We start from the raw sequence: 26,012 nt of genomic DNA, 5'->3' as shown, positions 1-26,012 counted from the left end.
TGAGCAAGTTAAATTAAAAATTTTCCCCGAACTTACACCGCACAAGTCAAACTGAAGTAATGGTTAATTCAACAAGCTTGTATAGACTCGTCAATATGAATGCATTATCTCAGTTGTACAACGAACATAAGTAGAAATTTTCCCAAGTTATTTCAACTTTTAATGTTGTTGAACACTTTTATTGAATCGCAAAATACATGGTTCATTTTGTTTGAATCTTCTACATTGTTCAACCGAATTGAATGGTGTATTTCCTCCTTTAGTGATACATATGACTGAATTAGTGACGACGAAAAAAAAATATATTTCTATTTCATGAATCATGAATGTGTTGCTTATGGGAGCCCATTTTAAAAAAGGTAAAAAAGAAATAATTAGACTTACTCACAATCAGTTTAATTTTACTACCTAAGACGACCGGTTTCGCTTTTTAAAATTTGCAAAGCATCATCAGGTCGGTGGTACAAAGTAAATTAAATGCTGAAATTATAAAAAACCCATATTAGGGTGCTGTCTTATAAAGATATAGATCAAAAAAGTTTTAGTAATTATGCCAATATTACATGTCTGTGTTAATTAATATGCATAAATTGCATTAGCAGACAGAGTAACAACCCACAAATTGGTAAGAGAAAAAAGTCTGTTGAATTGTCATACATTAGAAATAAACAAAATACTACTTACATTCCGGCACAAGAATTACTATATAGTGATTGGTGATTCATAGTTCAAACTATCCCTTATTACTAATATTTCTATTTATGTAACCACCAAGACTATAACTTCTCATAGTGCCCGGGAAAAATTATAACTTTACAATGGGCGGTGGCAAACAAATCAATTATGTTTGTGTAAGTACGAAAACCATCGTTACAATTAAAGTTACGAAAAGAATTAGTTTTCGCTGGCACGCAGATGAAAAAAATATTTTTCGCCGATAGCAATTTAAAAACAAATATTTTGATCAATAATATTGTGTAAGTTATAGTCTCACGGGAATGTAGTAAAAACAATTTTTTCGCTGATGGCAGTCTAAAGCAAGGTATTTTTGTTTTTAGCAAACGGACTTATGTTCAGTTTTGATGTCAAAACTACTTTGAATATTTCCGATATAACCTTCTATCCAAGTCAAACTACACATAGCTATGACATTTACGCATCGGCTCAAGATAAAGAAGGAATCTTATTCTTAAATCTTCTAACAGGTAATCAACTGAAACAAGTCTGAAACTTTATTAAATAAATAATGTTGTTGTTTGCTTTTAGGTAAAGTCGAAATGATCACAGGAGTGGGAAGAGCAATGCCTATGCATCTTACGAAATGGAATAACCCAAGTAGACCCATAAGAGCAGCTAGTAAGTTGGCTACATCTATTCATATTTTTATTGTATATTTAGCTACGCAGATCTTTTTAAACTGTGATCTAAAAGATCTATTCTTGTGTTTACACTACATGCACGCTTAATTCCAACTATAAAGACTTTTAAGAAAGTCTGTTATCGACTTTGGAATTTACCTGATTAGCTTTTAAAAAGATCCGTTTTATCCATTTATGACAGAACTCTAAGTTTTGTTTGCCGAAGCGCTTGACATTTTTTTACAGCGAGTATTTCTTTATAATCTTTTTCCGTGCCATTAGCTGCAGTGGGGTCCTATGATATTATATCCGTGATTCCTGAGTAAGGCTTTAGGCTTTTTCCAACTGTATTACTATTTTTCCTTGCGTTATTTTGTTTTATATAAGAAACGAAGTATAAATAATTGTGTTTAATAATCGTTAAACATAACCAATATACAATTTTAGGCTTAATCCCCACGTTAGGCACCATTTTTTTTATTGCCACATCATTATTTTTTGGTTTCTCCTACATGTATTATTCTTTTCAAAAAATTGTGGCTTAATTGTCTGTGTTATTTTATATCTCCATTAACGCCTGTCTAGTTTGTCTTATTTATTCGTCCATTATATTGTAAATTAGAGGCAGCTTTAAAAAATTATTTGTTATTTTATTTTATTTCCTAGTAGTTTATGTTTTAAACTATGCAAACTTGCATCGTATATTTTTTACAAAGCGTAGACACTGGTTCGCTTAAACGAGCTAACCTATATCTAATCCTAGAAGTTGTTGTAAGCATTCTGAAACCTGCAAGGATAATCTTAAAGCATTTAAAATTTACTGAAAGTCGCAGGACGTTCAAAGACACCATAGGCTTACTAAAATACACAAACCATTTCAGAGCAGCTCTTCTGTATCTAAAATCTTCTAAAACAGTAGTAAAACACAGATTCAGAATTATTTAAATTTTACAGAAGCATAGAACACTTCACAGTTTAAAAAATATGCTAGACTTTCTTGACACACCGTAACTTTCACGAATAATTAAAGTTAGAGGTACTAAAACCTTTCAGGACATTCGTGAAATATAACAAGCTCTTTTAAATATATACACATAGCTTTTAAAGCATTTTAGCCTGCTGTAAAGACACCGAAGTCTTGTTGGACAGTACTGAGAGATTTTGGGCATTACTGTAGTTTTAGAAATATTGAAAGCTCCTAGCACATTCATGAAACATACCAAGCTTACCTAAATATCTATAGATAGACCTTAAACCATTCCGAGATGCTGCTAAAAGAAATAAAGGCTTCTAGAATAGTTCTGAAACATTTCTTACAAGCCTTCATTAAAGATCTCCAAAATCACATAGCATTACATAGTTGAAAAATAAGCTAGATTTTCTTGAAATAAAGTACTTATTCCAGGTTGCCCTGAATTACGTTACATTTTCGAGTTCAGTCCAGAAATGTTTTAAGCAAAATTGATATTTTACAGAGGTACTGAAAGCTTTTAGACTCGAACTCAAACCATTCCATGTACCTCTGGCTCACAATATTCTTTAAATTTTCTCTATATAGCGCTTAAATTATCTCAAGCTGTTGTGAAGGCCTTACTCTTATAGTCTTGGGTCATGTAAAGATTATTTGTAGATCTTAAAAACTTTAGCAAAAATGCCAGGTGACTTACTGAAAGACACACAAAAACCTTGAGGTATTTTCTGAGGTATATTAAACCTAAAGGTTTCCCGAAATAGGCTTCATTGAAATTTTCTACTTAACTTATAGAATATTCGAGCTGATCTGAATTCGCCTACGGTTTCTAATTGAATCTCGAAAATTTTAAGCATCGTATTAGTTTGAAGATCTAGTTGCTAGACCAGTAGATTTAAGACATTCAGAAAACATGCTAGGTTTACTGGCAAACTCACAAAACGTTCCATGCGGCACTAACATATTGAACACAAACATTCCAGATCTATTGAAAACTACCAAGACATTCATGAAATACCACAAGCTTATCTAAAATACTACCCATACCCCTTAAACTATTTCAGTCATCTTTAACAGGAATGCATCTTCCTTCATAGGAATCTTGAAACACTTTTCTTAGAGGTACTAAAATCTTTCAGGACATGCGCGAAATGTAACAAGCTTTCTTAAATGCCTACCGATAGCAATTAAACCACTGTTAAGGCTCTCTAAAGCCTTCTAGGATAGTCTTGCAGCATCTCAGGATTTACTAAAAATCTTAGGATGTTCAAAAAATATTATAATTTTAATGAACATAAAAAGACATACAAAACATTTAATGTGGTTCTGAAGTTTTCCAGAGCTACTTAAAATTACCAATACAGTCATGAAACAAGCTTAGCTAAAATACTACACACAGCTCTTCAATTATTTCAGGCTACTGGGAGACCTTGTAGGATACTCTTGGGGCACTTCAGGAATCTTGAAGTGTTTCAGAGGTACTCAAAACTTTTAGAACATTCACGAAATGTAACTAGCTTATCTAAAATACTACATATAGCCCTTAAATTATTTCAGGCTGCTGCGTAGTCCTGGGACAGTGTAGGATAGTCCTGAGACATCTCAGGCATCATTTTAATTCACCAGAAGTACTGAAAACTTTTAGGACATTCAAAAGACATAACAAGCTTTCCTCTAAATACCTACACATAACACTTATACCACTGTATATCCTTTAATTGCGTTATTTACTGTAATGTGTATGTATTGAGTTCCTTATTGCATATTTAGATATATAAATTGTGTCCTCTTTTTAACATTGCATCTCATTGTGTCTATACAGCGATAAAGTCCTACAGTTAATATGTCGTACACAAAAAATCGTACAGAGGCAAACATATTTAAGATTTAACTTCGAGTTTAATGTATTACCTTCGCATATAATCGATAGAGAGCTTCTGTTATATTGGTAACAGCTCTACGATACATAAACTAACAGCAGATATGTTATCTTCATGAAATAGATCAAAATTTATAAGAACTGGCACTCACGTTGAGATCGATAATGCTGAACATCTGCTTCCTTTTCTTCTTCTTCTTTTTATATAGACATGACCCTGTCTGTTTTTTAATGTTCCTTCAGTAAGTTCCATTGTTTTCGTGGTCTTCCTATTGATCGTCTTCCTATTGAGGAACCGTCTCTTGCTCTCTTTACTACTCTACCTGTTGTCATTCGGCTTATATGATCGTTCCATTCTACTCTTCACTTCACTTCTACATTTCTTACCCAGTTTTTGATGTTCTCTACCTTGCATCTATGTCGTATATCTGTACTTCTAGCTCTCATAGTGTCTTACCATCAATTTTTCTGCTGTGTTTTGACCTCTGCTGTTTCTAATATCATTTTTGTCCTCTCTGTGTCAAGTCTTGTTTTTGCCGCGTATGTTATTATTGGTCTGATAACTGTTTTTTTAAATTCTGCCTTTCGTTTCTTTTCCGATATTTTTATTTCTACATATTGTTTCATTCAGGCAACCTGCGGCTCTGTTTACTCTATTCACTTGATTCATATCAGTTTCGAGCTTTTCGTAGCTAGATAATGTGATGCCTAGATATTTAAACTCCATCCCTTCTTCTATTATCTGACCTTCCAGCTCCAATTTACATCTTAGTAAATTTGCTGTTGTAACCGTGCATTTTGTCTTTTTTTGGGGAAATTAACATGTTAAATTTTCTGGCGGTTATATTAAATTGGTGGTGCAGCATACGCTGTAAATTATCTTCACTTTGAAAGAGTAGTATTGCGTCGTCTGCATAGCAGATTATTTTAAGTTTTTCTCCAATTTGGTATTCTTTTGTAGTTCTGACTTTTTTATTATTTCATTCATAATCAGGTTGACCAATAGAGGACTCGGGGAATCTCCCTGTCTTATCCCATTGCCAGCTTCAATAGGATCGGTTAGTTCTTCTTCTACTTTTACTTTTACTGTGTTGTTTTGGTAGATATTTTCGATCGTTTTGAATATTCCTAGAGGTATCTCTCTTGCGTACAGTAAGTGGATAACGTCTTTTAATTTGACCCGGTCAAATGTCTTCTGAAGGTCCACAAGTTGTATTTTAATGATTTCTCTTGCAGTTGCCTCATTATAAATATAGCTTCGGTGCATGATCTTCCCGACCTAAAACCTTGTTGTTCTTCTGCTAGTGTTATAATTTCATTCAATTTATTTGTTATCACTTTGGTTATTAATTTTAGTGTTGTGATTAATAAATTAATTCCTCTGTGATTTTCTGGGTCCGATTTGTCTCCCTTTTTTAAGAGAGGTATTGGGATGTTTGATCTCCATTCTTGAGCAATTCTGTTTTGTTATATTATTTTTTGAATTAGTTTTTATAGTTGTTTGGTCACATTTGGTCCTTCGTACTTTAAGAGTTTGTTCGGTGTTCTGTCCTCTCCTGGTGATTTTCTATTATATATGAGATGTAATTATATGACCGTTAAGGAAGTTCTGAGAAGCAAAATAAACTGTTATTGCATTTAAAGTATAATTTCACTATTTGAGAGAGTGAGTCATCGTTTAAAGACCCAGAAATGCGGAAAGCCGTTTGGAAATCCAGTGACGTACACTTACTTTTATTTTAACGTTAATTATATTTTATTTTTCAAATATTAATGTTGGAAATAGGCCACAATATATTTATTTACAAGTTTTTACTGACGTTTCGATCTCTATATCCAAAGACCGCTTTCAAAGATATAAATGATAGTAATATTTTTTTTTGTTTATTATTATTATTATATTTTTATAATCTTATATTGTTTATTTTCTTTTTTTTTCTATCTTTAAAAACGGAATAGAGATCGAAACGTCAATGTATTAAACATGTAAATAGATATATTGTGGCTTATGTCCAACCTTCTCCCTAAAAATACAGAATGCCACAAACAAGCAGCTATAGAAAAATAAATATATCTGTCATTTGTATGTTTGAAAACGGTCTCTTTATAGAGATCGAAACGTCCGTAAATTAAACATTTGAATAAATATATTGTGGCTTATTCCCAACATTATTTCTAAAAATACAGAACGACAAGCGAAAAGCCATAGAAAATAAATAGTACTATCATTTGTATAATTGAAAACGGTCTCTGGATATAGAGATCGAAACGTCAATAAATAAACATATGAATAAATATTTTGTGGCTCATTCCCTACATTCCCCTTAAAATACAGAATGCCACAAACAAAAAGCTATAAAAAGAAGTAATTTTGCAGAAAGTTTACTGATACCAACCGGCTGTCGCGGAAGTTACGCTAAGACGTCTTTTTGACGTTTAGCCAAGAGCCATATTGTCTTAATAAATAAAATGAACAAAACACTTAAACAGTATAAAACAAAACAAAATAAAATCCTATAAAACAAAATAAAATTCTATAAAAACAAAATAAAAATAATGTTTGATGTGTTTAAACACAAACACATACACTATACACACTTACTATGTTCTTCTCGTTTTTTTTTTGTTTTTGGTTTTTTTTATGCTGATGTTCTTATTAAACTATTAGAAAATATTATTCGCTGTCTAAACCTGAAGATTCAGTGCTGCTATCGCTGTCATTATGTTCACCACCTGGTGTAATTATAATTGGCTCTAGTAAAACTTTGATATGAGTGTCAAGTTCTCACATAAAATGTTCTTCTTTAATTATGTGGCCTATACATTTAGCCCATTTCTCTGGAGTTACATGGAGGATTGCTTGAATCAAAAGTTTCTTAATTTTGTTTAATTTGAACGTTTTGTTATTGCGTGCTACTTCTCTTTTCACTTGCCCCCAGATAAGTTCAATGGGATTAAGGTGGTAGACGCAGAACTTTGACACCATAATCTTTTGCAGTTTCATCTACAGCATATTTAAGATATTTAATTTTCCTTAACCGTGCAATGTCAAGTAGTTGAATTTTGAGCATTTATTCTTCGTATGCAATCCCCTTTTCTGTAAGCCATTCTTGAATTCTCCCTTTCCGCCATGCCGTCGTCGGTAATTGTTCTAGTCTGCGGCTATGATATGGCGCATTGTCCATAACAACCACAGACCCAGATTCCAATTTTGGTAAGATTCTTTTAAACCAGCGCTCAAATACTTCAGAAGTCATTTCTTCATGATAATCACCTGTTTTTTTCGACTCAAATTGAAGCAAACCATCATCAAAGAACCCTGTATCACTTCCTATATGGGTGATGATTAAACGCCGTCCCTTTCCTGATGGAGCCTTTAATCCTGTAGACCAGCCTTCTATAAATGCTTCGCGTTTACTTTTTACATTTAAATCTTGCCAAACTTTTCCAACTGTATGACCTTCGTTAATCCAGGTTTCATCCAAATAATATATTTTGCATCCAGTGCTGCGAATTTTTCGTATTTCTTCTAAATATTTTCTTCTCCACAGAATAATTTCATTTTTTTCTAATAGCATACTTTTTCTGTTGCGTTTTACTTATCGAAAGTTCATTTCGTGCATGGTCCTGATTAAGACCCTACGAGATATCTTGGGTAAAGAGTCATCATTTTCGAGCTCTTGAGAAATTTTTTTCAGTGTTGGAATTTCACTCCGAAAATAAAATGAATGAATTTTTCGACGTATAATATTCCTTGTCTCGTCATCCAAAACAATGCTTTTCCTACCTCTAGTTTTACCTTTTTCTTGCTTTTTATTTTCCGATGTATTTTTAAGTACACGATAAATACAACTAACGGATACTTTTGTTAAACTGCTACAAATGTCGACCGCTTGGCTAACGTTTAATGCCATTTTTCTGCCGACAATTCCTTCATAAACGTTTCGTATCATTACCTTCTCTTCGGACGTTAACATTTTCCGTCTCTTTTGCGGCTTTTCATTCTTGGAATCCACATCAGAATTTTGCTGTCTTCTCTTGGAACAACTCGGTTTTTCGTCCATTGTATTTCAATAATCGGGATATATACTATATATACAATAATTTCAAAGAATATAACTAAATATTTACTATAAAACGACTAACACTCTTATTATCTATAACACGTTTTATCAATACTACAATACAGTATTGATAAAACAGTATTGACAACAATAAGTTTACAAACTTATCACATAAAATATATTCACAAAAACACATGCACTATTTACCCATAGAAACGCCAATGTTTTCTTCGTTCATTTCTTGGGCAAAAAATAATAAAAACTAGTTTTACTGCATGTCTGGATCCGAATTGTAAAACCGAGTTCCCTCGCTAATTCCAACATTGCCAAACGATTAAAAAATAATGTTTTAAAATATCGATTTTTATTTTATAAATTTAAATACGTAACGAAACGGAACATATATATAAAATTTATTTTATTACAATTTTGTGCTTAATTTTTACTATTGAAAAAATCATGTTTTTTGGTATTTTTATGACGGTAATAATCGCTGCGTGGAAGAATACAGGTTTTGTATGACCATAATTACTACTTGTGAACAAGATTTGGCTACACTGTACAACAACTTCTGGTCAAGTCTACTATAGAGAAGCACAAATAAATATACTACTTTATATATTCTGTAATTTCTTATGAGGAAACGCAAATTGCAATCGAGCAAACAGGCAGTTTTCGAGGGCCGCTGTGTACATTTAAGTTTGAGGATATTCCGCGTTTAAACTATGATATCACTCTTCTGAATTGAGGGTTTCTACTATACAAGTATATATTCATCTATACTTATTATTTATTACACCCAATTTAATCGAAAACTAACAAACCCAACATTTTTAACGTTGTTTATTTATGTATTTTAGGTGGATTCTGTCAGTACATGGTGACACCGGCCAACGAAGCTCTTTTCGTAATCAACGGTAGATCCAGAACTGTCAATTGCGAAATCGGCGGCGTAGAACATCCTAGTCAGATTGTGTGGACTTCGCTTAAGTATCATTAGTTAGCATAAATCTTAAACAACAAAACGCTTTGTTTTAACCAATCTGTCAAAAGAGTACTACAATATTGTGTCAAATGCCTTTTCGAGGTCAAGAATAGTTCGTTTTAATTGCATAAAAGACAAATTATCCTTCATTTTATTAGGTGACTGTATGTCTTGATATATTTGTTACAATTATTCGTCATTAAGTCTTTTGGATACGTTTTCCTTGATTCTTTAAGATTGTAAAAAACAAATGGGTTTTCTCGTAATGAGTTTGACGTAAAAACATTGAATATTTATAGTTTCTTATTGGATATTTGGTGTTTGACATTTAAAGTATGACGTTTGATATTTGACATTTGACGTTTGACTTTATATTTATGGCACCATGAACTTATCGCAACTACTTCATATCATATTTCGTCTTCATTTCTTAGATTTAAGTTTAATTTCAGATTGTTTAAATTTTTTTAGTGTTTTACTTTGAATTTAGACAACTCTTGACATTTCGAGAAGGTTCTAGTAAATAATAAAGTAAATATTTTCTCGGTAAATGTGTTTCTTCATTGGCTGTAAAGCTCCTTTTAAAAATAGATTTAGAAAACTCCTTTTTTCTAAAATCTATAATTTGTTGTAACGTCTTGATAAATAAAAATCTATTTTGACAATAAAATAACACACTTTTCAGCGTAATAAGTAAAAAATTAATGTTAGATGTTTTCCAACCAAGCATTTTGTTGTTTATACGATTTAAAAACGCTTGTTTTCACTGTTGTGTAAATCAAAAATTGTGGTACTTTTTGGCCGATGCCTCACAACTAGTTTTCGACTTATTTTTGAAATCTAAATCCCCGAAATCGCCCATCAGATGTAAAAATATGACTGTAAAACTTGTTAATGTACTATATCATTATAAATAAAAGAATACATAGTGTCCAAAAACTCGTAGATCAATATAAAAATATATTTTATAAAAATTGTAGTAAACCAGGTTACCCAAAAAGACGATTTATCAATATTTTTGGGATGAACAATATCCATAAGCAGTCTTATTTAGAAATATTTAAAAGAGCAGTATGTTTCAGATGTAAAACAACCACAACGTTTTTATTTAAGAGTATACCTAGTCCTCCTTGTTTAACAGAATAAGTCCTAAGAAATCACTGAAAATATTAAAAAAAAATTGGGGGAACCCCGCACCAGTAGTGGCCCATTTTCGTTTAATTAGTGTAAAAACATTAATACTAAACTTAATTTTATAACTTAGCTTTTTTTAATTAAAACCGTTAGTGAGGAGTTTGTAATAGAATTTTACCAGCCCCGAAGCGTCTCAAAGTAATACTCTGGTAATGTCCTTGGAACATTACAGAGCAATTTCAAATTATTCCAGGCTTACCAGAAGTATTTAAAAGATCTAGGAAGATATCTGGATTACTTCACTCTGCCTCCAAAAGCATTTGAAATATTTCAAGGCAGTTTTAGAAACCTTTTACTTTGAATAAAGTTCCTAAAATATTTCAGGACATTTCAATTTATTCCAGGCTTTCCAGAAGTGCTTTAGAAGATCTAGAAACAGTTCTAAATTACTTTAAACTGCCTGTAGTCTTCTTAATGTCCCAGATTGCTCTGAAGCCTCTGAAACATTTTTGGGCAATCTTCCACTTTACAGATGTTCTACAAAGACCCCTTCTAGGATGTATCTAAAACATTTTAGGCTTTAATAAAGTTCTTCAGAGGCACCACAGCCTCTTACATTATTAAATAAATATACTACAATTTTTGAGCAGTCTCCTACACATCTATACATAATTAAGCTTCTTTAGAGGCTCCAAGAACAATTCTTCATCCCACCTGAATGTCCTTCACACGCTTTTGAATTTTTTTAGGGCGGTTTTTAAAACTTTTTAGCTTTAAAAAGGTCCTGAAAAATTCCAGTACATTCATAGAACACATACATAGCTCCAAATTACCCTAAAGCTCTTAAGACCTTTTAGGACAATCCTCCATAATTTTATAGTTTTTGCAAGTTCTGAAGAGACTAAGTATTCCCAAGCGTCCATTATATACGCTAAGAGATCTGGAGGCTTCGTATACCATTACAAGCTGCAGTGAAAACCTTTCCAGGACTTGCTGCAGTCCTCCAGAAGCATTTAAAAATGTGAAAGGGTTCTCTAAACCGACTAACCTATCTTAGTATCATTCTATAATAATAATAGTCTCCCGTTTTATACCGCTTCGCGGCTTTGGGAGTATAGCAGGGTAGTCTGCTATATCTAGGGCCTACGGTATACAAGGAAGGTAACATGGCCAGTACTACGCTTCAACCGCCTATTATTACCCCTGGTTCTACCCAAGGTACTCATTTTATTCAGGCTGAGTCGACCTGGGGCCTATAGACATTTTTAAAAATGTCTAGTTGTTCTTGCCGGCGGTAGGATTCGAACTCCGGACCACTGGCATGCGAGGCAAGAATCCTACCGCTTGCGCTACGCAGGCCCTAGTATCATTCTATACTTCACTGAAATACCTAAAACCTTCCAGAACAAAAATGGAAACATTACAATCCTCTTATAGGGTACTGAAGTATTTCAGCATAGTCTTTGAATATTTTAGGGTTACTGAAAGGTTCATAAATTATGTCAGTCTTCATTGAAACATACCAGGTACTGACTGACAAGTTTTACAGAGATACTCAACGAGATTCTAAGGTTCAAGTAAGCTACATATAGAGCCTAGAAACCATCTGTAACCGATCTGGACTTTCATAAACTTTCTGGTATTAATAATAAAAATATTACCTCTCTTCACACAGGTATTTAAAAGATAATGAAGCATTTCAAGGTATCAATGGAAGAAGTTAGGCTCTTTGAGTATTTTATCAGACTTTCTGAATTGCTTTGGTACACCAAAGCACTGATGGTACTTATGGAACATGCTAGTCTCTCTGGAAGACAGATACATAACCTATACTAGTTGCAAGCAGTACGAGCAGTTGAAATCTTATAGATTTTTGGTCAAATTTATCAGGTTGGTATAAAGTTTTCTATAGTAATCTAAATATTTCAAAGCATTTACGAAACATGTTAAGGTTGCTGGAAGCCTTATAAACAATTCTAAAGCTACTAAAACCTTCTAGAACATTTTTGAAACTCTTCAGGCTTTACAAAAACTTTTCAAATGCCTTAAATTAGTCTACGGCATTTATAATTCATGAAAGTATTTCCAAAAGACCCATGGATAACCGTAAAAATGTTTTAGAACTACACTGAAGTGTCTGAAACATATTAGGATATTCCGAAGCCCTTTGTAAGCCATTTATAAAATACTTTATGAGTGACTGAAAACATATGTAACGCTCTAAACTGCTCTGAGATCACTGAAACCTTCTAGGACTGAAATATTGATGCACTGAACGAGCCAGACTGCCTTTAATGGACTCGGGGTATTAGTGAAACTTTTCCATGTTTGCCAAATATAAATTTTTTTAAATCGAGTATTTTTTGGTGTTTTATATATGTTTTCATAAATAAGTGTTTGCCGATTCCAAGGAAATAAACTGCCAATAATTAAACAAGAACAAACGAGGCAAAAGCTTATCAATAAACATATAAAAAACACTACAACTTTTTAAATTTCTCTTTTACAACAAAACGAAAATAAATATTGAAAATACTGTATTGGTTATCTGCAACATACTGCCCAACTGTTTTATAATATATCCAGATTTCACTCGGTTATTTTCAGTACTTTACGATATATATAATTTTATAGCCCTTAATGAATGTAGTTTTGTGATAAAAATATTTTATAAGAATATAAAAGTGTATCCTTCACCATGCTGCAGGGATATGCCGTTTATGGTACGGGGCGAGAAGGTTATATCTTTGTTTTGCGTTATTTTAGGATATTTGCTGTCATCTGTCCAGTGCAATTTCGAAAAGGTGACCTAAATACTGTAATAGAGGTGAACAAAACAAAAAAAGTTAAAGTAAAGTGCTCTTCTTAATTCTAAAATATAAACTCATTTTTACATTACGAAAACCGATCTTTTTATTTCTTCTTCTTCTTCTTCCTCTTTATAAGCAATTCTGCTTGTTCATTGGTGGATTAATACCTCTTTGGAAGGTTGTCTCTTTGGAGTCCATCTTTTGCGCGGTCGCCCGATAATTCCGCCGATTGGTGACTTACCTCTTGCTGTTTTGACGACACGGGTCTCCTCCATTCTGTTTATGTGCGTATTCAATTCTTTTTTCTATTTTGTGTCCATTCATTTATACACTGTACGTTACATTTTTTTCTAATGTCTTCACTTCTCTTTCGATCTCTCAGCGTCTTTCCTATAATTCTTCTCAGTACTCTCATTTCTGCAGTTTCCAATAGCCTTTACGTTGTGACTGTGTCGGGTCTTGTTTCTGAGGCATATGTCATTTTTGGTCTTACACTGGCTTTATAAATTCTTGATTTCATCTCAGTGTTAATGTGTCTGGTTCGTCATATAGTGTTATTAGGGCATTCTACCAGTCTATTTGCTTTTTGTACTTGATCTCTCACTTTTTTGTTCACCATTACTTGTTCAATATTGACGCCATCAATTTCTCTTTTACATCTGGTTGGTCCAGTCTTTGCAGACTATCTTCATCTTGAGCTATCAATATTGCGTCGTCTGCGTAACAGAGTATTTTGATTTCTTTGTTTCCCATTCTGTATTCTCTTCCTTTGTTAACGCTTTTGATGACTTGATCCATGATCAAATTGAACAGCATGGGGCCCAATGAATCCCCTTGTCTTATTTCGCTGCCTATTTCTATCGGTTCTGTAAGATATCTATATAATATATCTATATAATAAAATTCGAGATAATTCAGGTAAAGAGTCAAAGTAGGGGATTCATTCTGAGTTTTCCAGAAGCCGTTACATGTTCGATCTCACCACAGTGTTTTTAATACCTCAGCTTGAAAACTATGTGTCATAATTTTTTTTTAATATTAATTTTTTTTATAGGCAATCTCTTCATTACTGAGAGTATTGGCCATCATTACGGCAAATTATATTTTGTGTAGTTTTTAGCAATTGATATTATATTTATTTTGCCAAATCTCTAACAATTTTTTAGTCAGAAGCTCATTTTCTTCAATATTATGCACCAATATCAAACGTAGGAAGTTATTTTTTTCTCTTGGTAAACATTTCCTCTCTTTTTTCTCTCTGTATCTGCACCATATTACGTGGGTCTTCACTACCTATATGATTTGCATTCAGCTACTTTGGTTCATGATATCTTTCCTCCAGTCTTAAATTTGCATGGAGTTAAATCCTTTATCATTGCATTTAATTGTAGGCCTACTATATCAATTTGATAAGACGGTCGTTATGGGTGTGACAGACTTATACAGAATGTATTTGGAAACGTATGTTTCTCGTTTTTTTTTCTTATTTATATTTCATCATAATCCCTTTTTTCCTCAATACACATGGGAGGTCGCTTTTCCACTTTTTTTATCCCTTCCCAAAAGTAATGTTACTCGAGCTCCTCAAAATAAGACAAAGTTTCGATTATAACTTCAGAATTCTTCGATTTTTTAAGTTTGGAAATAGGAAATAATCACATGGAGCTAAATCTGGCGAATAATGTAGATGATGGATCAATTCGTATCCCACTTTTAGCAGTACAATGATCGCCTTTTTAGCCATGCCATCTCGTAGTGGGTCTTTCAGAAAGGGAAGTTTTTTGCGACATCAAGCAGAGCACTTTTTCTTCAAGTCGGTGTCGAAATAGTCCAGTAGATATTTACAGTATATGCTCAATATTGCTGGACTTTTTTTGAAGTAATTATGATGAATATTGGTATATTTTGACGGATCAGATGGTCTTGGATTTTCTTTTCTGGTCTTGGAGCTGCATTTCTTCTGCCACTATCACTATTAAATACTCACATGGAGCTAAATCTGGCGAATACTTTTGATCATGGATCACTTCGTATCCCACTAGGTATACTTTTAGTAGTGCGACGACCGCCTTGTTAGCTATTACGTCTTATAGCGGGTCTTGAAGAAAGGAAAGTTTTTTGCGATACAAAGAAGAGCACTTTTTCTTCAAATCGGTGTCTAAATAGTCTAGTGAACATTCATAGTACATACATGCTAAATATTGCTTGACTTCTTGTAGAGTAATTATGAATATTAGCAAATTTTACATTATGTATTTTCTCAATTGTTATTTATTAGGCTGTGTCTGTCACAATTTTAATTTTATATTTTACCATGATTATAGCATGACTTGGTGATAATTTCTGGAGTCGTGACGATTTCTGGAGCACCTGAATATTCATCATCTAACACGTTACCGCGACAAAAAAGAAGTTCAGCGTTCCAAAAATGAACTGTTGTTAACGACGATGCAAACTTTCCATAAATATTAAATTAACTTCGATTTCTGCATTGTGTTAACCTTTCAAGTGTATTCAAATAATTAAAAGCAAACTAATTGTTATTTAATCTTGAAATTTTGCTATATTTTGACATTCATTAGATGGCAGATGTCAAAATAAGAGCAATGTTTTTTCAACGCCATCTGACTGTCTTATACATAAACATTGAAAAAACTTTTAACAAATATCATCAAAATTAACCAAATTTTGATGATATTTGAGGATAAGCCACGTAAAAGTACTGGATCAATGACTACTATGATTACCTTAGCAGTACAATCCATTTTAATTCCAGCTTCTGTGATAAAAGTTCCACTTGTACAAGTAGTACCTCATTTTATAATTACCGATTATATTATTTTACGCCTCGCCCCGTACAAAATCATTTGTTGTTTGTAAAGGGGTAGCTAATGAAAGCTCACTGGTTATTGGTGATAATAAAGTAAAAAAAAAATATATTATTATGAAATTGTCAAGCGTTTTTTGACGATGGTGTATTTTGTCAACTGTATATATAAAAGATATTAAAGAAAATGGAACCCGTAGTAGCATCCCCGAAAAGAAATTAATGTGTGATTGGTTTATGTGTACTTCGAACATAATATAGTGGTTGTTGTAAATACAATATCTGTCAAAATGTAAATATTTTAAATAATAAATGTTAGTGACGAGACCATTGAAGCTATATATGTTCAATGGTAATAAAAGTAAAACTAACTGACTAGCGAAGGAAAACAACATTCCAAAGATGGTCTAAAAAGGGGAAAATTAGTCATATAATGACAATATTATGAGAGATCTTTCAGCAGTATTTTTTGATTACTTTCTTCCTTTCAATTCTTTATTATTATAAATCCAGTCATCCTTTAGGTTATCCAGCCAGTGAGAGGTACAGAATTATCTTAAGATCTTTGTATCTTCTGAATTCTTTTCTTGCACATTCTGGAGAATGGAGTCGACAGTTTCACTCTTTGACTCACCTAAACGTTTTTGTCTTAAATTGATCATGTCTGTCATTATAATCTTTTTCCTTTGTCGTGTTATTACTTTCTAGTTTAATAATTGGACTATGTTCCTTTTTAAAGTTTAATTTTTCTTCTAAAATTTGACTTGTAGGTGTTAGTTGTGCGTTAATCTTGTTTTTGGGTTAGCTAAATTCTTAAGAATCCTGGTTTTTTAAACAAGAAGACTGATATTATAAATTTAGGTCAAATATGTCATTCTTTAATTTGAACTAATGTGAAATAATATGAAAAATGGGGCCTCAATATGAATATGTCAAAGATAGAGTATCTTGAAATAGGAGATAATGAAGAAGATCCAGAGTTAGAAATTAGAAACACAAAAACATACAATGAGTATAAATATCTCGGATCTATAATATTTAAAGAAGGCACTACCAAAAGAGACATCGAAAACAGAACGCAGCAGGGAAAAAAAGCGGTAAACATTCTAAAATCTTTACTCTCGTCTAAAGATATTAGACAAGAAACGAAATTGGCTATCTATCGAACCTTGGTAGAGCCTATTACGACTTATGGGGCAGAAGTTTGGCAGATCACGAAAAAAGATAGAAGAAGAATAGAAGTAGTAGAAATGGATTTTCTAAGGAGAGCGTGTGGTGCATCCAAAAAAGATCATATCAGGAATGAAGATATTAGACGGAGGATAAATACTGTACATTCCAATGTAGACAGAATTGAAACGACAACTAGTGTGGTATGGTCACGTGAAGCGAATGAATGAAGATAGATGGCCAAAGAAAGCTATAAATTACATACCACAACAAAGAAGAAGAAGAAGGGGAAGGCCTTCAGTTGCCTGGGAAGAAAATGTACGGCCTATAACCATCAAAGAAGACGAATGGATGGACAGAAAACGATGGCGATAGGCGATAGGAATCTCGCTTATATATATATATATATATATATATATATATATATATATATATATATATATATATATATATATAATGAACTAATGATTAATATCTTGTGTCCTTCCTCCGTATTCATAGTCGTTTGACCTTGAACCTAATCACAGGTTGACCTTAGGTCTTACAATTTTAACTTTTATGAACTTATCGTCAATGTATTATATTATATTATTTGTGTTTCTTTTCTTGGATAAAGAGAATAGACATCTTATTTCCATTGAATTCCATATTTTTAAATAGCGATTTCCATATTAGATAAAGGTAAAATGACTGCGATCTCTGTGCAAGAGCAAGAGTTTTTTCGAATCAAATTTTTTACTTATAACATCAATACTTACAAGAATCCGCTTTTCTTGTTTAAATGATACTTTTCAGGACATAAAAAGAACACATAGAGTCTATTTTTAGGGACGAACGATCTTTTGTGCTTTAACAAGCTTTATTTAAAAAGGTCTTTATATATATTACCATTAATAACTTAACCTCTTTTTTATTAAGAAATTAAAAAAATGACTTTTACGAAATACATAATGACAAATATTTGACAGATATTGCATATATAACAACACGATAAGACTCTTAATTCATCTTTCTTGAAGTTGACTGATATTTATAATAAATTGTAACAAGTTATAAATATGCTAAAAGATAACTTTGGTCAAAAATATTTTTTAAATAAATCTGACCAATTTTGAGCCGATTTTGTAGTCCTCCTGTGGTATTTATCCAGATCTGGGGAAATTTTGAATCACGTGACCATAATGTAGTAGTCCTATTGGTCTAAGTCGTCAGAAATTTACGGTTTTTCTACATATCTAGGGAAATTTATAGTTTTAAGGTTAAATGAATTATTATTAGAAATTATAGAAGTATTCACGATTAAAAAAATTGTTTTGTGTTGTATTTTAAATATTTTATTTTCTGTTTCGAATATTCATTAACAATTTTAGGCCGATATTGTTGTCCTCTTATGGTATTTTCCTAGACTGGGGAAAATTCTAGATCACGTGAATAAAATACAGCACTCCTATCTGACAGAAATTTACCGTTATCAAACATTAACGCTTAAAATAATTGTTGTATAAAAAAGACCAATTTTGTATTCCTCTTATGGTTTTTATCCATATCTGGGGAAATTTTGAATTAGGTGACCAGAATGCAGCACTTCCATTTGTCTATATCGTCAGAAATTCACGGTTTCTTCAGATATCTGGGGAAATTGATGATTTTAAGGCTAAATGAATTTTATCTGGAAGTAACCAAACGATTTACGATTAAAAAATTGCCGTATTTTAAATATTTTCTGATGTTTGGAATATCCATGATCAATTTTCAGCTTATTTCGTAGTCCTCTTATGGTGTTTACCCAGATCTGGGGAAATTTTGATTCACGTACAATCAGATTGGTTAAAATCGTCAGGAGTTTACTTTATTTACAGTTTAACTGATTTTTGTCCACAGCGCAAGTATTTTAAGACAATCCAGCTCTTTGACTAGAAGAAGGGACAGTATGAAAAGCTTTATCTCAGAAGATACTTGCTAGAAAATGATCTCGAACAAGATAGTATCGGAAATGTGTGCATTTCATATAGATACAAGGCTGCTAACGAGAAAATGCAATACAAAAAACAATAAGCTGCACAGCTGCGTTCTTGTCAACGCCATCATATCTTCATCGCTTCTTTATGAAAGCTAAGAAATCGAAAAGGAACAGGAGCTAGTTGATTTTTTTAACTTATAAATACATCTCTCTCTTTAATGGCTTAATTTAAGGCCTTTGCCTCTTCCAACTTTAAACTCACGAGACGCAGGGAGTGGATACAAACAAGTACTAGCAAAAATAATAATGAAAGTAACACCAAAACATTTTCTATAGAAAATCACCCAGTAAAAATTCAATGTAGAATCACTGTGGAACGACTCTACAAGAGAAATGTACCAAAGGAGGCTAGCACAGAAGATACAGCTGAAACAGATAGACGACATCGAAGATATAACCGCGAGCTGGGAGAAAATTAAAAACAACATTGAAGAAGCAGCAACAGAATCTCTAGGACAACGCAAAGTCATACTGAACAAAAGAAACAACAACAATACACCATGGTTTAAAAAGGAAATAAAAGAAAAATGTAAAGAGAAACGAGAGGCCTACACGAAGTACAAAACATCAAATACTCCAAATCCCAAGACACAAAAGAATACGAAATGAAACAAAGCAGTTGGTAAGAAGAACAAAAAATGAACACTGGAATCAGTTTTCAAAAAGGATAGAAATCGAGTTTTATGGTACACTAAAACAAATATATAGATTCATAAGAAACCAACGAAAAGAAATGACAGAATTGAAGTAATACAATAACATACCAGCAAACGAATGGGAAAGATACCTGACGTATCTGAATTAAGACACAAAATAGAAATCAGTTTTCAGGAAGTAAAGATAAATTCACTTAAAAATAAAAAGTTAACAGGACCAGACGGTATAACCAACGAGCTTCTAACACACGGAAGAGAAAGTATAACTCTAGAGATGACAAAACTTATACAAAAACTAATATTGCACTGTAAGATACCAGACGCATGGAGAACCAACATAATGATACCAACGTTCAAGAAAGGAGATAAAGAAGACCCCAACAATTATAGAGGTATAAATCTACTGAACATCGCACTTAAGCTTACCACAAAAGTCTTACCTAACAAAATTAATAAACTAACAACTTTATCAGATGAACAACAAGGATTCAGATCCGGAAGATCCTGCATAGACGGCATATTTGTACTAAGACAAATCACAGAAAAGGCCATCGAGTATAATAAACCAGCACATCTATGTTTTATAGACCTGACAAAGGCTTTTGATCGCATCCAAATTGAAGACGTCTTATACCTACTGTATAAATGAAATATACCAATCAATATTATAAAAACCATAGAAAACATCTACTTACATAATCGAATACAGGCAAAGATAAATTGAAAACTAACACAGTGTATACCAGTACAAAGTGGAGTCTTGTACACATAGGGTGACTTGTTAAGTCCACTTTTTTTAATACAATAATGGACGAAATAATACAGGTAGTACGTAAAGGTTCATGGTTACAGAATGGAGAAGAAAGAAATGCAAATATTATATTATGCAGACGACGACGCATTAATAGCCGAGACAGAAGACGAGCTCCAAAGATTAACACATATCATCGACACAGCCAAGAAATCCAATATAATATCAGCAGAAAAAACAAAATGGGAAAATAATAAACGAGGAAGCAAGGTTTAGAAATCTAGAAACAGATATTACTAGTTACAGAGATGTTAAAGAAGAAGTACGACACCAAAGCTTAAAAGCAAGTAAAGCGGCGGGATCTCTTTATGACACAATCTGGAAAAACAAACACCTAAGACAAGACACAACAACAGGAATCTATAAAGCAGCAATTAAATCTATATTAACATACACGGCGGAAACAAGACACATCCTAACACATTTAAAACGAGACAACTACTAAAAACAACAGAGATGAAAATACTCTGACGAATATCAGGGAAAAGTCTGTTAGATAGGGAGAGAAACGAAAACATAAGAAGAGCATGCAATATAGAAGACATAAATGGATGGATGACAAAACGGAAACAGGCGTGGAACGAACACATTAGTAGAATGGCAGAGAGATCAAGTCACCAAACAGACGAAGAAGTTTTGGCATACCATAAACAATTTATTAGGCTAATATTGAAGGAGAAACAGGCTTTAAAGCCTACATGCAAGAAGGAAGAAGAAGAAGAAGAAGCCTCTTCCAGACGATGTTCTCCCATCTAGCAAATTCTGTGCCAAGTCCATGAAAGTTTTTGAATTTTAACTAATTCTCAGGTCGGTGGCTCTTTAAACAGGCCAAATATCTTCCTTGCGACTTTTCTTTCAAAGATTTCTAGCTTTTTTTGTATTTCCTATCATCACTCATGTCTCTGATCCACAACATACTATTGGTCTGATAACAGTTTTGTAAACCTTGAAAGGAAGTGCGAGTGCGAGAAATTGGGCGAGTGAAAAGGAAACTTTGTTTCTTGTTACTATTCTTCTCTGAATTTCTGGTTCTTCTATTCCATCTATGCATAATGCTTCTCCCAGATATGTGAAACACTCTACCGTTTTAAAATCGTCCTTTAATTCAACTGTGCGTCTGTTTCCCCTAGGTCTTGTATGTGTTAGCTTTTCGTCTTTTAAATATTTATTTCTAGTCTGGTCTTTTTTGGCTCTGTTTTTAATTCTGAATATATTTCTGTCATTTCTTCCGTTCTGCGGGACATGATGTTGATGTCATCGGCAAGGCGCAATCTGTATATCTATATTCAACTGTCTTATTACATATTTGAGAGACATGTTGAATAATGCGGTACCGGCTCATCTCCTTAGTTTAATACTTTGTATGAATACATAAAAAAATGGAATATTTTTATAAAGATCAGTCAAATACTTATTTTCAGGATCTAACAAAATATTTTTCTATAACCTAAAAGATCTTATAAGGATTTCAACAATCTCTTTGTTAACAAAGGGAGTTTTTGTTAAAAAAAAATTAAAATACTAATTTTGGTTTGCGAAGTATACAAAAATCCGAAAAAAGGAGCACGTTGGTAGCCGTTTTTACTGTCGCGCTCAAGAATTAAGCAAAAAAGAAGGTTATAGGACGAATACGTTCATCTTAATCTTTTTTTTTCTACTTTTATTCCATGAAAATTGTAAAAATGGTTTGATGTTTGTGTTTAAACCAACATATATCGATGTTGTAACATCACTCTACTCAATTTTGATAGTAAATATCCAGTCTCGTCCACAGCACAGTGAGACATTGTTACAATTAAGAACAATATACTCATCAAAATTTCAAAGCCATCGATCTTTAACATATCTCAAAAGACAGTTGTTAATGTCATTCATTACAATAATTTAAAACTATTTAACAACGCTTAAAAAACATTTACTCCCTTTTTAGCAAAAAAATATTTGAAATCCTAAACATATCCTAATTTCATCTGCACACTGTACATTTCACTGTCTCTAAACAACCTTTAAATACCTAAAATCTCAGCTACTCCTATTTTTGCTTTGTATGTACGGTTATTTACTCTTTAATTCGAAACGATGTCCAGACTTATCATGTTAATTTGAGTACAGAAAAGAAGTAAGACCAAAGACTCGTAAGTCTTTAGTTTTTCAATTAAAAAAAAACGATTATTTTATCGAACTAAAGATATTTACTAGAAATTCTAAATAAATTTAAGTGAAAATGCAGAGTTTTATAAATTGAGGGACACAAAATAATTATAGTGTATTTAAAAAGACCAATGACAGAAGACGCATGACAAAAAAGACGACAAGTGTTAGATAACAAAAAATGAAGTATGACAGATGACGAAAGACAAGTGACATATGACAGATAAAGAACATTAACAATTTAAATTCATAATTATGTGAAAAATGATGCCTAAAAGTAACATACTGTATGACAAAATTTAATAGACAAAAGAATGAGGAGGTAAGACAGAATTCTAATAAATTTAAGAAGCGACTTTCCTTACAAAATAGATTAAAAACCATAAATGATGAAATATCTTCGTTTTTCCTATTTTCAATATACATATCTTTTAATTTTTTTGTATTGATCAGTCTGGATACCGTTTCGAGTGTCCTCTGCTTCTCAACCTGTAGCTGTAGTATTTAATGCTCGCCTTTATACATATAAGCATTCAGAGAAGTTATAACACATCAGACAGAAGCTTATTGTATATTAATATTGATAAGAATATGACTACTTAGAGACTAAGAAAACAATATTGTTTACTCGATTGTTTATACAAGAAATCAGTAATAAATCATTTCAGTAAGTTGTGTTTTTTTTTAGAAATCCTTAGAGTTAACTTTTTTTTAACGTAAGTATATAGGTTTCAAAGCAGAGTATAAAACAAGGTGTTGCAAATGTGAAACATAATTAAAATTTTCAAAAACGCTTTTAAAAATTGTTTTTTCAAACGATCTTTGCACTTTTCTTATATAAAGTTTTTTGGGTGATAACTTCCCAAAGATGTAGTTTCGTTCATTGTGATCAAAATTTCTTATTGTCCAAAAACTCAGAAATCAATTGCTTCTGAGTTACAGAGCTTAATTTAGGTCTTTTATAATTTATCTAGCTATCTAATTAGTTAATTGGATATATGTCTCCTCTCGTTGTCCACATTTCTCTATCTTACGCCATTTTCATCCATGAAGATACTTAACTTAATCTCCCACATTATTTCGTTTAAACACCAAAAATAAAAATGTGCAGGCCAAACCCTCGAAATGCTTGTATCCAATAAATTTTTAGTGAATTATACAGTGGGATATTTCTTACAAATTGCTACAAATCGGGTACAATTAAAAAGGTACTTAAAAATCAATTATTGAGGAACAGGTACCACCTTATTAACGGATAACCAATTAGATTAGTACCGTGCGGTGGGATGACATTATGCGTTCCCTCATTGTCCACATTTCTCTATCTTAGGCCATTTACATTCATCAAGATACTGAACTTAATCTCAAAATTATTTCGTTGAAACACCAAAAACAAAAACGTACAGTCCAAACCCTCGAAATGCTTGTATCCAATAAATTTTTAGTGAATCGTGTAGAGTGGGATATTTCGTAAAAATTGTGACAAATTATCGAGTAAAATTAAAAAGGTACTTAAAAATCAATTAGTGAGGAACAGGTACCACCTTATTTACGGCTAACAAATGAGATTAGTACAGTGCAGTGGGATCGATGCATAGATAGAAAGATAGTTTATTTGACTATAAGTTACAACAAGGTTTATAGCAAGTCAAAAGTAAAATTATAAATATTAAACATTACAAAAAATGGAAACAATACATTAAAAATATTTAAAACATTAAAATACATAAAAACGTACAATATAGACATCGTAATATAATTAAAATAATATTAAATTTGGTTATGTTGCAGCTTGGGCATTCAAAGATACACTCTCGTAATATTCACCTAATGTAGAAGGGCACACGGTTACTAGGTACTATTTAACTTGGTTTTTAAAAGCTGTAGTTGAATTAATGTTATTAAATTTTTGAGGAAGTTGATTATACCGTAGTAAACCATAGACAGTAGATAAGTTCCTACTTATTTCTAAATGTCGATATAGTACTGCAAACTGTCTCTTATTTCTTGTGTTGTGTGAGTGAATATCACTGTTACATAAAAAAGTTCTTTTATTTTTATGAATTATCTAGTATCAATAATTCCAAAATGTAAATTCCATACACTGTTAATATATTTAAATCGCTAAATAGGTTTTTACAAGACCAACCATACGGAACACCTGAAATACATCTCACAATACGCTTTTGGGCCTTGAAAACATCCTTTATACTAGGAGAGCTACCCCAGACAGTTATACCGTAACTCATTGTCGATTGTACTTCATCAAAATAAAAAAGACGAAGGTATTGGAGACTAAGTCTTGTAAATTCTAAACGACGAGCTTTATGATTTTGGAGAAGACGTGGAACTTTTGCAGGGCGTCTTGGCTTTAAGTTTGATTCTTTTAATCTTCGTCTAACTGTTTTTGTTAGACTCCCATTAACTTCTGACATTTATAAGCTCATTTCTACCCAAATTTCTCAATTGATAACATTTAGAATTGAGTTTTTACATATATTCCAACAATGAGTCTTAAAAGATAAATGAGAGTCGAAAGTCACTCGTAAAAACTTCACATCACTACAACTCAAAATACCTCACCATTGATGGAAATACTTAGTTCAGGTTTAGTAGAATTTGCACGGGATGTAAATGATAAAAATTTAGTTTTGTGAACATTGAACAGGAGCGACTGATTACTGGACCAATCAGAGGTCTTCAGTGAGTTTGTTATTTTATCTTGTAAAAAATTTATGTCTTTATCGCGATATAGCATTGTTGAGTTATCAGCATAAACTGATACAAATGCATCAGACATTACATATGGTAGTTCATTAATATACAAAATAAATAATATCGGGCCCAATATGGAGCCCTGTGGTACTCCATTCTTGTTAACAATCGGACCAGACGTTGAAATCTTGAAGGTATTTTTTATTCTAACTATTTGGTGCCGGTCTTTAAGACAGGAACCAAACCAACTATGGGCAACTCTCCTAACACCATATCTGTACAATCTATCGAGGAGTACATCGTGTTGCACACAATCAAAAGCACGACTGAGAAAAAATGGCAGTTGGATTTTCATTGTTTTCGATTTAGATTAAAACTCCCTCATAGAAACTGTTAATGTCTGTGGAAGTAGAAAATTTATTTCGAAATAAATGTTGATACTTTGTGATAATTCGGTTGATA

General features: G+C 32.4%; 1 protein-coding gene across 2 annotated transcripts in view; it reads left to right on the top strand.

Moving 5' to 3' along the window:
• LOC140440375 (follistatin-related protein 5-like) overlaps positions 1–23,495 on the top strand; it is a 389,054-nt gene extending 365,559 nt beyond the window's left edge. For both annotated transcript variants that reach the window (XM_072530840.1, XM_072530839.1), the window contains exons 18-20: positions 1,059–1,205; positions 1,267–1,356; positions 9,132–23,495. In XM_072530840.1, the coding sequence (XP_072386941.1) occupies positions 1,059–1,205; positions 1,267–1,356; positions 9,132–9,271 (377 nt within the window). In that variant the 3' untranslated portion in view covers positions 9,272–23,495. The remainder of the gene's footprint in view (positions 1–1,058; positions 1,206–1,266; positions 1,357–9,131) is intronic.
• The last annotated feature ends 2,517 nt before the right edge of the window (positions 23,496–26,012 follow it).

The sequence above is a fragment of the Diabrotica undecimpunctata genome, chromosome 4 (assembly GCF_040954645.1).
Source record: "Diabrotica undecimpunctata isolate CICGRU chromosome 4, icDiaUnde3, whole genome shotgun sequence".
Taxonomy (NCBI): domain Eukaryota; kingdom Metazoa; phylum Arthropoda; class Insecta; order Coleoptera; family Chrysomelidae; genus Diabrotica; species Diabrotica undecimpunctata.
Note: the sequence above shows the minus strand (reverse complement) of the source record. Positions and strands in the feature narration are given on the sequence as shown.